At 33.6% G+C, this 14,509-nt stretch overlaps 1 protein-coding gene across 1 annotated transcript; it reads left to right on the top strand.

Moving 5' to 3' along the window:
* The first annotated feature begins 12,184 nt into the window (after positions 1-12,184).
* LOC110671058 (uncharacterized) lies at positions 12,185-13,354 on the top strand. Its single transcript, XM_021833430.2, has 5 exons — positions 12,185-12,277; positions 12,588-12,644; positions 12,752-12,754; positions 12,872-12,988; positions 13,097-13,354. The coding sequence occupies exons 1-5, from the start codon at positions 12,185-12,187 to the stop codon at positions 13,352-13,354; spliced, it is 528 nt and encodes a 175-aa protein (XP_021689122.2).
* The last annotated feature ends 1,155 nt before the right edge of the window (positions 13,355-14,509 follow it).

The raw sequence follows: 14,509 nt of genomic DNA, 5'->3' as shown, positions 1-14,509 counted from the left end.
AATTAATTAAAGAGTTTAATTGATTAATTAAATAGGTTTGGTTTGCATTTAAATTGCAAAGTCCCTAGCATGACTTGAAACCAAATATAGATTATTGGATGTATAGTACAAGTTAAATTTATATTTAAAGTGTTTAAATATGAATTTAATTAATGAGAAATTAATTAATAGAGATTAATTAATTAATTTATATTTGATATAAATTAGAAGAAGAAAAAATAATTATTTTGGGTTAAGAACTCAAAATTAAGACACAGGGGCATTTTGGTCATTTCATAGTGTGACATGTGACACCATGAGATGGTGACATATGGGATTACACATAAGCTTTCCAAATGTTTTTTAATCATGTAAGATGATTAAAATCAAGATTAAATATAGGTTTGACACTTGGCACAATGTGATTGGGTCACTTAAACCTAGAGCTAATCAAAGGGTGACATGTGGCAAGGGTTTAATGTGTTAACCTAGCTATATAAGTGTTGTTATGAAAAAGAAAAACAACCAGCAGCCACTCCTCTCCTTTGTCACGCCATTTTGAGGCTCTCCATCTATTCTTCTTCATCTCTCATCAATTCAAAGAGATTAGCCATCAATATATTTAATTAAGAACACTAGAAATTGTTTCTAGTGTCCTGTTTACATCTCTAATCTCTTAAAAGGCAGAACTTGAATTTCTAATTAATAGAAAAAGCTTTAGAAGCTCTTCAAGGGCTGCCATAGGTGTTCTTGGTGTGGACAAACTAGAGGGACAACATCTGGTGTCCTGAAGACAAATTTCAAAGGCGTAGACACGCTGCAGTGCATCAAGAGGTTAGTGTAATCATTCTTGATTTAATCTAGGGTTCTAAAATTAATCTGATTAAATTTAACATCTTAAATGGAAAATACAGATCCAAAAACATAATAAAAGAGTTTTAATATGTTGTTTATCATTGAAATCAAATAGATAAAAATAAATCTTGCATGATGCATGTGACCCTAGGTGAAAATTTTTGAATTCAATGGTATAAACTTGTGTTTTTCATGCTTTCGTTCCTTCAATTGATATCAGAGCCACTATATTTGCCATTTAGATTGATGTTTATATGATTTAATTGTGTGTTTGATCATGAGATCAAAAGTTCATTGCTGGTTGCAAAACCAAGGTGGCGGCACAAATGATGAACACCATGGTGCGCATGGTTGATGCACCACAATGGTGTGTAAAGGTAAATGGATGGTGAATGTGCAATTGTTGTATGATTTAAGATCCATTTTATGTCTAATTAAATTTTTTAATTAGAATTTTTATCACATAATTAAATTATGATTCAAATCAGATTTTTAAAAATAGTTTGAATGTGATTTTAAAAATCAGATTTTCTTAAGAATAATTGTTAAGCATGAGATGTTGTAAATATGTAAATAGTTTGGTGGACAATATTAGATGTACCTGAGGACATTAAAATTATTTGCATAATTACTGGCTCAATGGGATCAACTTAACTAATGCAAGATAAGTCAATAATGGATGTACCTGAGATTTTGAGTATTAGGGGCTAGGTAAAGGATTGAACCTCACATGAGATGTGATGGGCAAGGAGTTGCTCACTTATAGTTTATTGTAATTTCAATAATGGATGTACTTGAGGATAATCAATAGAATTATAAGAATTCAATCACCCACTAGAAATCCATCCAACTAGGATTTCCGTTTTCTACTTTGGAAGTGTAGGATTCGCTAAGTTAGTGGGAGGACCAATCTGATTAAAAGACCATAATCATTTTGGTTAATTATATGATACATTTACTAATTAATCTGGTTATTTTCTGCAGTTAATTTTCTGATAAAAATGAGCACAGAACAACCACCACCATCCAATATCCTTGCAAGCATACTTGATCGTAATAGGTTGACAGGACCTAATATGTCTGATTGGCTAAGAAATTTGAAACTTATCCTGAACCTTGAACATATAGGATATGTTCTAGATTCAAATGTTCCTGGTCCCTTACCTCCAGAGGCCACACAAGAGGAACATGAAACTTTAGATAAGTGGAAAGAGCATGATATGAGAGCTAAGTGTTACATTCTTAATTCCATAAGTAATGAGTTACAAAAGCAGCATGAGAACATGTTGAGTGCGAATGAGATCCTCCTTCACCTACAAGAGTTGTATGGTGAGCACAGCAGGAATGCTAGGTATGAGATATCTAGACAACTATTCCGTATGAGGATGTCTGAGGGACAGAATGTTGGGGATCATGTCCACAAGATGATTCGGCTGATTGAGCAGTTGGAACATCTTGACTTCAACATGGATTTCCAACTACAGACGGATTTGATCCTTCAGTCCCTTCCTAAGTCTTTTGGGAATTTTGTAACAAATTTCCATATGACTTAACAGGAATGCACCTTAGCTGGTTTACTCAACATGCTGGTTATTGCCCAAAAGAATATGCCGAACAATAAAGGAAAAGAGGTAGCTTTGATTGCATCTTCTTCTGTTGGAAAGTCCAACAAGAAGAAGGGCAATAAGAAAAAAAAAACCTTAGATTCCTGGTCCTTCTAAGAAAATAGCTAAACAGAAAAGGAAGACTAAAGCTGATGGAGGCAAAGGAAAATGTTTCCACTGCTAAAAGGATGGGCACTGGAAAAGGAATTGCCCAGAGTATCTTGCTTTTCTGAAGGATAAGAAGGATACACCTTCAGAAGGTATGTCCATATCTTGTTATTTTGATTCTGATGATACTCATAGTTCATCTACAGCTTGGGTTTTAGATACTGGTGCCAGTTCTCACATTTCTAATGATATGCAGGAACTAGCAAATAGTAGCAGCTTACGTTCTCAAGATATTAGAGTCCAGATTGGTAATGGCTCAACTGTTGAAGCTTTAGCCATAGGATCTAAATCTTTTTACATGTTTGGACATGTTTTGTGTTTGGATAATATTTTATATGTACCTGATGCTTTTAAGAACATCATTTCTATATCTAGTTTGACTAGAAATGGCTATGAATTTCAGTTCACAGATGATGTTTGCAATATTTATTTTGGAAATAAATATGTTGGTTTGGGTTAAATGAATGATGGTCTTTATTATTTGGATAATAATGACAAACACAAATTGAATGCAAGTGATCTAAAAGAATGCAATGCCATGGTGAAAACCAACTCAAGTTCAAAATATATTTAGCACTTAAGGTTATGTCATGTTGCAAAAGATAGGATTGCAAAACTGGAGAAAATGGGGATTCTATCCTCATTGGGCTCTGAGCCTACTCCAACTTGTGAATCTTGCCTTCAGGGCAAAATGACTAGATCACCCTTTGTTGGACAAGGGCTAAGAGCTGAAAATATTTTGGAGCTAATACATAGTGATGTATGTGGTCCATTTAAAGAAATGGCTAGAGGGGGCTTTCATCATTTTATTACCTTTACTGATGATAAATCAAGATTTGGGTATTTGTATTTGATGAAATACAAACATGAATCCTTTGAAAAGTTTAAAGAATTTAAATCTGAAGTAGAAAATCAAACAGGAAAGAGTATTAAAGCTTTTCGATCAAATCGTGGAGGTGAATATTCGAGTACTGAATTTGATGAATACTTGAGAGAGCATGGCATTGTTTCTCAGCTAACTCCTCCAGGAACGCCACAGCTGAATGGTGTATCTGAAATGAGAAATCGTACCCTATTGGATATGGTACGTAGTATGATGAGCTATACTGCTATGCCAATCTTCTTTTGGGGATTTGCAGTAGAATCAGCTTTGTATATTCTGAATAGGATTCCATCAAAATCAGTTTCTTCCACACCTTATGAGATATGGCATGGAAGAAAACCAAGTCTTAAGCATGTTAAGATTTGGGGTTGTCCAGCTTATATCAAAAAGCTGAACACTGATAAATTGGAGACCAGATCAGAAAAAGGTCGATTTGTTGGATATCCAAAAGATAGTTTTGGATATTATTTTTATTTGCCTACTTCACAAAAGGTTGTGATAAGTAGAGATGCCACATTTGTTGAACAACAGTTTGTTCAAGAAGGAGGCAAAGGAAGGCAAATAGAGTTAGAATTGGAGAATTCTGACCAACCAATAGATCAGATGGATATAGATCCATCTAGTCAACCTATACCCGTTGATGAAACATCTACAGTTGTTCCTCGTAGAACAATCAGGGTATCTCACCCACCAGTGAGATATGGTTTTCGTCATGAAGAAGAACAAGAGTTGTCTACTCATCAAGAAGTAGATCATGTAGATGATCCACTTACCTATGAAGAAGCTATATCAGATATAGACTCTTCAAAATGGATTGATGCTATGAAATCCGAGATTGATTCCATGTATAAGAATCAAGTTTGGGATCTTGTTGACCCACCTGAAGGTATTGTACCTATAGGGAACAAAGAGGTTTTCAAGAAGAAAATTGGTTCTGATGGAAAGGTAGAGACCTATAAGGCAAGGCTAGTAGCGAAAGGGTTTCGCCAAAGGCAAGGAGTCGACTATGAGGAGACTTGCTCGCCTGTTGTCATGCTTAAATCAACTAGAATTTTATTAGCAATAGCTGCATACTATGATTATGAGATTTGGCAGATAGATGTCAAAACAGCTTTTCTCAATGGATACATTGAAGAAAACATTTTCATGGAACAACCTAGGGGTTTTGAATCCCAAGATGGTTCGAAGGTATGCAAGCTAAAGCGATCCATTTATAGGTTGAAACAAGCTTTGAGGAGTTGGAACATCCGTTTTGATGAAGCCATTAAATCCTTTGGTTTTATCAAAAATGAGGATGAGCCATGTGTATATAAGAAGGTTAGTGACAGTGCTATCACTTTCCTTGTCTTATATGTGGTTGACATACTATTGATGGGTAATAACACAGGTATGTTGACAACTATAAAGGTATGGTTGTCAAATACATTCTCCATGAAAAACTTAGGGGAGGCAACCTATATTCTTGGGATTCGCATATATAGAGATAGAGCGAAAAGAATAATTGATTTATCCCAAAGTCTATACTTGGAAAAGGTGTTAAAGAGGTTTAACATGCTTGATTCCAAGAGAGGATTGTTACCAGTGAGACATGGTATCCACCTTTCTAAAGAGATGTCTCCAAAGACACCTGAAGAAAGAGATAAGATGGCCAGGATTCCATATGCTTCGGTTATTAGGATATCGCATATGCTGTTAGTTTGACTAGCAGGTATCAATCCAATCCAGGTTTGGAACACTGGATAGCTGTCAAGAATATCCTTAAGTACTTGAGAAGAACTAAGGATTTATTCTTGATTTATGGAGGTGGAGACTTGCAATTGGATGGTTATCGATTACGATTTCCAATCAAATCTCAATGAAAGAAAGACTACCTCTGTATATGTGTTCATTAGTAATGGAGGTGCGATCGGTTGGAAGAGTTCCAAAGAGCACTATTGCAGATTCCACTACAGAGGTGAGTATATTCGCATCGAGATCTTTGCAAAGGAAGTCGTTGGATAAAGAAGTTCGTGACAGAACTTACAGTAGTTCCTTCCATTGAGTCAGCAGTTCCACTATACTGTGACAACAATGGAGTAGTCATACAGGCTAAGGAACCAAGGTCTCACCAGAAATCCAAACACATAGAAAGGCGCTACCACATTATCAGAGAAATAGTTGGGCGAGGCGATGTAGCCATGCAGAAAATAGCATTAGCTAAAAATCCAGCTGATCCATTCACTAAGCCTATGTCAGAGACTCAGTTAGACCGACATCTTGAGAAGATCGGTCTAAGATATTGTAATGAATGGCTCTAGTGCTAATGGGAGATTGTTAGTAGTATGCCCTAGAGCATATCATTTAGTATGTATTTTGTACATATTTTTATTAATAAAAGGCATTTCCACTTTTCCGTTTACATAATATATTTATGTGTAATAGAAAAGGTCCATTGATATTTTGTTAGAAATATTATTCTTAAGTTGTTAAGAATATGAATGACAATATTTCTAGCACAAAGTATCGTAAATAGGTTCACAATTATGGATACTTCATAATAAGGACATGACTTATCTAGAAAGATTGTATTCATGTTTGTTCCCAAGTTATTTATATGAGATATAAATAAGATGGAATGGTGAGTCTCATGCCATATAACAAATATGATAGGCACTTATAAATGATAAGCAGGCCGAACCAGTGACATTTATGACAAGCACATGGAGTTTACTCTTGTCAATGTTTTGTCATAAATTATATCAGTGCATTTTAATCTTTAGACCTGAGATAGCACAGTTATCTTGTATATAGGTAGTTTGAGTTTGATACTGCTTTCATACTTGTACTGTGTATGGATATATGGGCATCTGTTGGCTCCTACTAGTTATATATGGAGGTAGGTGTTGATCAAGATGGAATCTGTTCCTCTAAGTAAATAAAGATAAAATCCTATGTTCATTTAATTGTTCTTAATGTTTCAAGTTCCTGGCTAGGACAGATAGATTTATTCAGAAAAGAGTTTCTAATGAGAAAATCTTTTTAATCAAGAACTGGAATTAAAAGAGAACATAATATTTATAGCAAATGGAGTTTGACATAAACCATGACTCCAGCTTGAGTTGGGATTTTGTAACAGAGAGATTCTAGTGCATGGTAACATATGATTATAGGTTCATTTAAGGTAAACCTTATTACTAATTGGGTGGCCATGACATACTATGCTAGGTGTTAACTATGGTCTATGAGGTTCATAAAATGATTTAGAGAAATCATTTATGGTAAGAAAGAGTTCTGATGATATTAAGAGTTGATATCATGTCTCATTGCCAATTAGTGATGTGCCTAGTAAGTCACACACATACACAAGTTATCACCTATTTAAATATGATTTAATTAATTAATTAAATAGCTTAATTGATTAATTAAATAGGTTTGGTTTGCAATTAAATTGCAAAGTCCCAAGCATGACTTGAAACCAAATATAGATTATTGGATGTATAGTATAAGTTAAATTTATATTTAAAGTGTTTAAATATGAATTTAATTAATGAGAAATTAATTAATAGAGATTAATTAATTAATTTATATTTGATATAAATTAGAAGAAGAAAAAATAATTATTTTGGGTTAAGAACTCAAAATTAAGACACAGGGGCATTTTGGTCATTTCATAGTGTGACATGTGTCACCATGAGATGGTGACACATGGGATTACACATAAGCTTGCCAAATGTTTTTTAATCATGTAAGATGATTAAAATCAAGATTAAATATAGGTTTGACACTTGGCACAATATGATTGGGTCACTTAAACCTAGAGCTAATCAAAGGGTGACATGTGGCAAGGGTTTAATGTGTTAACTATATAAGTGTTGTTATGAAAAAGAAAAACAACCAGCAACCACTCTTCTCCTTTGTCATACCATTTTGAGGCCCTCCATCTATTCTTCTTCATCTCTCATCAATTCAAAGAGATTAGCCATCAATCTATTGAATTAAGAACACTAGAAATTGTTTCTAGTGTCCTATTTACATCTCTAATCTCTTAAAAGGCAGAACTTGAATTTCTAATTAATAGAAAAAGCTTTAGAAGCCGTTCAAGGGCTGCCATAGGTGTTCTTGGTGTGGACAAACTAGAAGGACAACATTTGGTGTCCTGAAGACAAATCTCAAAGGCGCAGACACGCTGCAGTGCATCAAGAGGTTAGTGTAATCATTCTTGATTTTATTTAGGGTTCTAAAATTAATCTGATTAATTTTAAAATCTTAAATAGCAAATACAGATCCAAAAACATATTAAAAGAGTTTTAATATGTTGTTTATCATTGAAATCAAATAGATAAAAATAAATCTTGCATGATGCATGTGACCCTAGGTGAAAATTTTTGAATTCAATGATATAAACTTGTGTTTTTCACGCTTCCGTTCCTTCAACCCTAGCTAACCCTAGCTGCCAAAATTTTTAGAGTGCACACACACACTTTTTTATCTTGTTTTCTTACATTTCCTACTTACTTCATGCCATTAAACATGAATTTAATCAAAATAGCAAAAGTTTGGACACTAACCTTGATTTAGCTAATTCCCAAAACTTGAGAACTCCTCTTTTTCTCTTTCTTTTTGCTGCCCAAGACTTGCTCTAGGTGTAAGGGTAAATATTTGTGAAGGGAAGCTAGGGTTTTGGGGTGATTTGGGTGGTGAACTCAAGCTTGGTGAAGCTTTAATGGAGTTTTCCTTCCTCTCTCTCTCTCTATGTTTTTGGCTGCCCCAAAGGTTGAAGATAGTTGTTTAGTTCTTTAATTTTTATCTCCTTTTATTCATTTTTAAGTAGTTTATAATGATGTGTCAAAATTTGGTTGGGTGGGAGGATGTTTAATGACATCATAATGATATCATATTTCAAATTTCTTTTATTTTCTTTCCTTCTCTTGACTACTTAATTTCAATTTAATTTTTAGCGATATTTATTCACATTTTGTGTCATAATAATTATTTACTTAACTGGAAAAGTCGGTCAAAAATCACCTCTGAAGGTGAAATGACCAAAATGCCCTCCGTTTGGCTTAACAGACCAAAATTATCTGTACCGATTGAAAAATTTTTCTAAGCATTTTCTTGGCATTCTAATGCCATAGAAACCTCAATGACCCTTCTCTGGAGTCTCAAAAATTATTTTATGAATTTTTTCTCGGGTCTAGGGCTCCTAGTTGCTAGAACCGCAACTTCCCACTAGGTTACCCATCGCTAGGGCACTGACTCATTTAACTTAGTTGTATTTTATTTCTAAATTTTTTTCTAAATTTTTCTTATTAATATTTGAGTTAATTATGGTTCCTCACTTTAGTTTAAATATTTTTCCAGACGTTCTAGCTGTCCGGACCGACACTGGTCACCGGAACAGTAGAATGTACAAAATTATTATAGTGAGGGTGTTACAGTTAAATTGCATAGCTATAAAAAGAGAAAAATTAGCCTAGAAATTAGTTTAGAATCACTGAATATTAGCCTAGAAACTAGTTTAGAATTACTATATATTCATCTATTTATTGAATGAAAAGATGATCAGAGTGGCATTGATCCATTTAATCAAATTTTATCATGGTATCAAAAAATTGTCCTTGGTTTGTTTCGGGTATTATCAGATCATTTTGGTAGCTGCCTATTGGAATGCAGATGCTATTTGGGTGTTTTGCAGCATTGTTTGGGTAATTTTCTTATGAGATCTTGATCATTTAAGACTGCACTCTATCTTGGCAGTTCTAGGCTTTTATTCTATGTTAAATATTTGCTTCACCAGTGACTCTGTGTAAGGGTGCAACACTGTTATCTATCAAAATTTTGAGTGGAGAGAAAGATCATAAATTTGGTAACTTTTTTTTTTTTAGTTTTATATTTGTGTTCATTGGAGAATTTTGTGAATTACTTTCATTACTGTGAAATGGCTAGTAGCAATCCTGAATTTTGTGTTAAATTTATTGGAAAAAAAATTATACAACATAGGAATTTCAATTCCAATTATTTGTCACTGGAAAATAGTTATGTCCAGCTCCTATTGATGCAGCACAATTGGTCCAATGGCAAATAAAAAATGCTAGGGTGATGTCTTGGATTATTGGGTCCTGTGATCCTTAACTTATTCTGAATTTACGTCCATATAAAATTGCTAAAACTATATGGGAACATTTGAAAAAAGATTAGTAACCAAATGAATTTGGCTAGGAGATTTCAATTGAAGTGTGAGATTGCAAATTACACTCAAGGAAGTTTGTCTATTAAGGAGTATTTTTTTGGTTTTCAAAATTTATGGGCTAAATTCTCTAATATTGTTTGGCTACTATTTCCAAGGATTCTCTCACTGATCTATTGGCTATTTATGAGGTTAGCAAGCGTGATCAGTGTTTGATGAAATTGCAATCAGATTTTGAAAATTTTCATTCTAATTTAATGAGTGTTCTCCTCCTCCTACCTTGGATGAGCGTTTTGGTGAATTGCTTTGTGAAGAATAATTGGTTTTTACCCAAGCCACTATTGAACAAGAAAAATTGACTATAATAACTATGGATTTTTTGGCTATAATAACTATGGCTTTTTTGGCTATGAGAAAAGGTAAAGATAGGGATATGAGTAAGGTTTAGTGTTTTAGTTACAAAAATTATGGCCATATTGCTACAAATTGTACCAAGAAAGTTTGCAATTACAACAAAAAACCAGTCACATTATCAAAGATTATTTAATTCGGCCCCAAAATCGTCAGACCATTGCTTTTTAAGCCATTACTAGCAACCTTTCTACCAGTCATATTACACTTAGGGCCTCAACTGCATCAGCATTTAATCACAATACTGAACAAATAGTTCTTACCCCTAAAATGTTGCAACAAATGATTATTTCAGCCTTTTCAACTTTAGGGCTTTAAGGTAATGGTAATTCTTCATCTAAGTCTTGGTTTATTGATTCAGAGGCATCAAATTAGATGACTAGCTCATCTAATTTGCTGAAAAATGGCCACTCATATCATGGCTTAGAACATATTTAGGTTGCTAATGGAGACACTATACCTATTACTATTGTTGGTGATATTACTCTAATGATCAGCAATGCTTTTGTATCACCTGGACTTTCTAATAATCTTCTTTTAGTTGGACAATTAATGGAAAAGAACTATGATGTACATTTTTCTCGTGCTGGTTGTTGTGTGAAGGATCAGGTGTCGGGGACAGTGATCGTGAAGGAGCCTAAAGTAGGACGTCTATTTCCACAGCATATTTCCATTTCTAATAATGTTTCTAATAAAAATGAATTGTGGCATAAACATTTGGGACATTCAAATTCTGCTATTCTGTTTTATTTGTTGAACTCTAGTTTATTGGGTAATACTAATCCACCTTGTTCTTCTCGTATTTCTTTTGATTGTTCTAATTGTAAATTTGGAAAAAGTAAAATACTTCCTTTTCCTATTATTGGTAGTTGTGCAGAAAAATGTTTTGATATAATTCATATTGATGTATAGGGGATCACACTTGTTATTTCTCATGGCCAATATAAATATTTTGTGACATTTATCGATGACTACAGTCCATTTACTTGGATTTATTTTTTTGATTCTAAATCTGAGGTCTTTTTAGTTTTCAAGACATTCCTCATGTATGTTGAAACTCAATTTTCTACTGTTATTAAGGTTCTTCAGTTTGATTCTAGCAGAGAATACATGACTAATGCATGATTTTTTTAATTAAAAAGTTATTCTCTCATAATGTTCTTGTCCATATACACCTCAACAAAATGGTGTGACATAATGGAAGAATTAGCATCTCTTAGAAGTGGCTTGTACTTTGTTACTTGAGTCTTCAGTTGCATCTATTTTTTGGGTAAAAGCTTTATCTACAGCAGTCTATCTCATTAGTCCACTACCTTCTCAAATTTTACATCTTGACTCTCCTTATTTTTGTCTTTATCATCAACATCCTAAATATTAGCATTTGCATACCTTTGGTTGTGTTTGCTTTGTTCATTTACCTCCTCATGAATGTCATAAGCTTTTTACTCAGTTTGTTAAATGTGCATTTATGTGATATAGCAATAATCATAAAGGTTTTGTTTGCTATGTTCCTTCTTTTAAAAGATTTCATGTTTTTCAAATTGTTGTATTTTTTAAAAATCAATTTTTCTTTCCAACTCACGTTAACTCATCACTTGAAGTTCCATTCTTCCTAAATTTAATGACATGTCTTCCTATAATGAATGTTGTCCTTCTCCAGTGTGCTTTCCTGATATAGATCCACCATTTGCTCCTACTCTACCTACCTTAAGACAATCTACTCGAGTTTTTCATCCTCCTTATTAGCATGACTCTTACCATACATCATTTACAGCTACTTTGTCCTCCATTCTAGTTCCATCTTTTTATTCACAGGGAGTTAAGCATGAGTGTTGGCAATGAGCAATGTAGGAGGAGCTTCAAGCTCTTCAAGATAATCAGACTAGGGATAGTATCCATTGTCCAACTCATGCCAAGCTTATTGGGTATAAATGGGTTTATTTAGTGAAACTTCACTCTGATGGGACTCCAGACTGCTATAAAGCTAGGTTGGTTACCTTGGGTAATTGACAAGAGTATGGGGTAGACTATGAGGAGACATTTGCTCATTTAGCCAAAATGACTATAGTATGTACAATACTTGCCATTACTGCTTCAAAAGGTTGGTCCCTTTAATAGATGGATGCAAAAAATGCTTTTCTCCATGGTGATCTCAAAGAAGATATATACATGACACCTCCTACTGGTTTATTATCTTCTTCTACTTTGGAAGTTTGTAAGTTGAATAGTTATGGCTGAAAACAAGCTTCCCATATATGGTTCAAAGAGTTTCATTCTACCTTGCTTTAATTTTAGCTTGTGCAAAGTTATTATAACTCCTCCTTTTGGAATTGTCCTTCTTCTGGTGTATGTTAATGTTATTGTTATCACTGGGACAAACTCTTTATTGATAACTAACTTAAGCAACACCTTCAAGATTCCTTTCATATGAAGGACCTTAGTTATCTCACATACTTCTTAGGATTGGAAGTTTACATTGACTCTTCTAGCATCTTTTTGCAATAATACTAAATACATTTAGGATTTGATTGCTTTGGCTGGTCTTCAAGATTCTTCATCTGTTGATACTCTTTTAGAAGTAAATGCTAAGTAGAGCTACTTACTGATCCTTTGTTATATCGACAGTTAGTGGGTAGCTTGAACTACTTGACTATTACTTGACCTAATATTTCCTTTGCCATATAGCAGGTTAGTCAGTTTATGCACCTTCCACGACATCTACACTTGGCAGCTGTTTGCTATATCATTCAATATCTCTAAGGTTCTCCTTGTCATGGATTATTTTTTCCTACTGGATCTCTTAAGCATCTTGTTGCTTTTAGTGATGCTAATTGGGCTATTTATCCCAATACTTATCGCTCTGTCACTAGTTGGTGTATGTTTCTTGGGGGTTCTTTGATATCATGGAAGAATAAGAAGCAAGTTCATTTCTCTAAATCTTCCATTGCGTCTAAATATTGTGCTATATCTACTATATGCTCTAAGATTACTTAGCTTCAAAGGCTATTAACTGAGCTTGGCTTTCGTTAGCCTAATCCCACTCCTCTTAATGCGGATAACACAAGTGCCATTCAAATTGCTACAAATCTAGTCTACCATGAGTGTACCAAGCATATTAAAGTCAATTGTCATTATATTTGTGAAGCTATGGATACTCGTGTCATTTCTCTTCCACATGTTTCCACATCCGTACTAATAGCAGTTGTGTTTGTGAAGCGTCTCACTCAACAACAACATCAGTTTCTTGTTGGCAAATTGATGCTTCTTGCTCAACCAGCATCAATTTAAGGGGGAATGTTACCATCTATAGCTCATTAGCTAATTACAGCCACTAACTCATATTTATTGTACATATGTTATATTTCTATAGTTAAATTATATAGCTATAAAAGGAGAAACATTAGCCTCAAATTAATTTAGAATCACTGTATATTAGCCTAGAAATCAGTTTAGAATTATTGTATATTCATCTATTTGTTGAATGAAAAGATGATCAGAGGGGCATTGATACATTCCATAAAATTTTATCACCAAGCACCTAAATTGTATATTATCTGTCATACCTCACCACCCTGTAAGGCATGACATGATCTCGTAGAATACCTAATGAACTACCGAACTTCACTTACTGATAATTCATTAAGTATCCTACAAGGAATTTTTAAACCATTTTCTTACATTTTGAAAGTGGTAAGCATTTTGGTAGGAATTAAAAACATTTATTCGAAGTTTTAAAACTACTTGAAATTTTTGTCACATTTTATTTTTTTGCAAATTTTATAAAAATTTCGGCAGAGTGCCGTCTGTATTTTGAGAAAATAGTTCTTCAAATACCTGAGAAAAACACTTGCAATAAATTTCCACAACTCCCAACCTCCAAATAATCTTAATTCAACTCAAAATTATCAAATTAAACTATTTCAAAATAATTCCATCAACATTGCATTCAATAAAGCTAATTTACATTCACAAGTTTAATTTACAGGCAAAATTCAAAAATAATATTATTACAATTTATAAATACAACTGCTCAACTTCACATTAATACATATGAACAATATTTATTTACATCAAACTAAATTACATTGGGTATAAAATAATACCCGTACAAAATCAGCGAAAGCTTTTCTAGTTCAACAGCTCACTCTGCTGCTTTTTCCTTGCTCCTATCTGCGATAGCAAAATAAGCTATCGCTGAGTATAAAAAATACTCAGTGGTGCACAATAAAAATTTGAAATGCAGTACATAAAATATTCATTGATAAATCACAATTTAAGTATTTCACAAATTATCAAAACTCATTATAGCTCAATTTTGGTCAAACAATTTAATAAACATAGTGTTGCCAATTCATACACAACTTAAGCCATGACACAAAATTTCCGATCAATGCCTTGTTGTACACCATGACCAAGCGATCTACAACCCCACTAATCGAAATC

This window comes from Hevea brasiliensis, chromosome 7, assembly GCF_030052815.1.
Source record: "Hevea brasiliensis isolate MT/VB/25A 57/8 chromosome 7, ASM3005281v1, whole genome shotgun sequence".
NCBI lineage: Eukaryota > Viridiplantae > Streptophyta > Magnoliopsida > Malpighiales > Euphorbiaceae > Hevea > Hevea brasiliensis.
The sequence above is the reverse complement of the archived record's forward strand: the minus strand, read 5'-3'. Positions and strand labels throughout refer to the sequence as shown.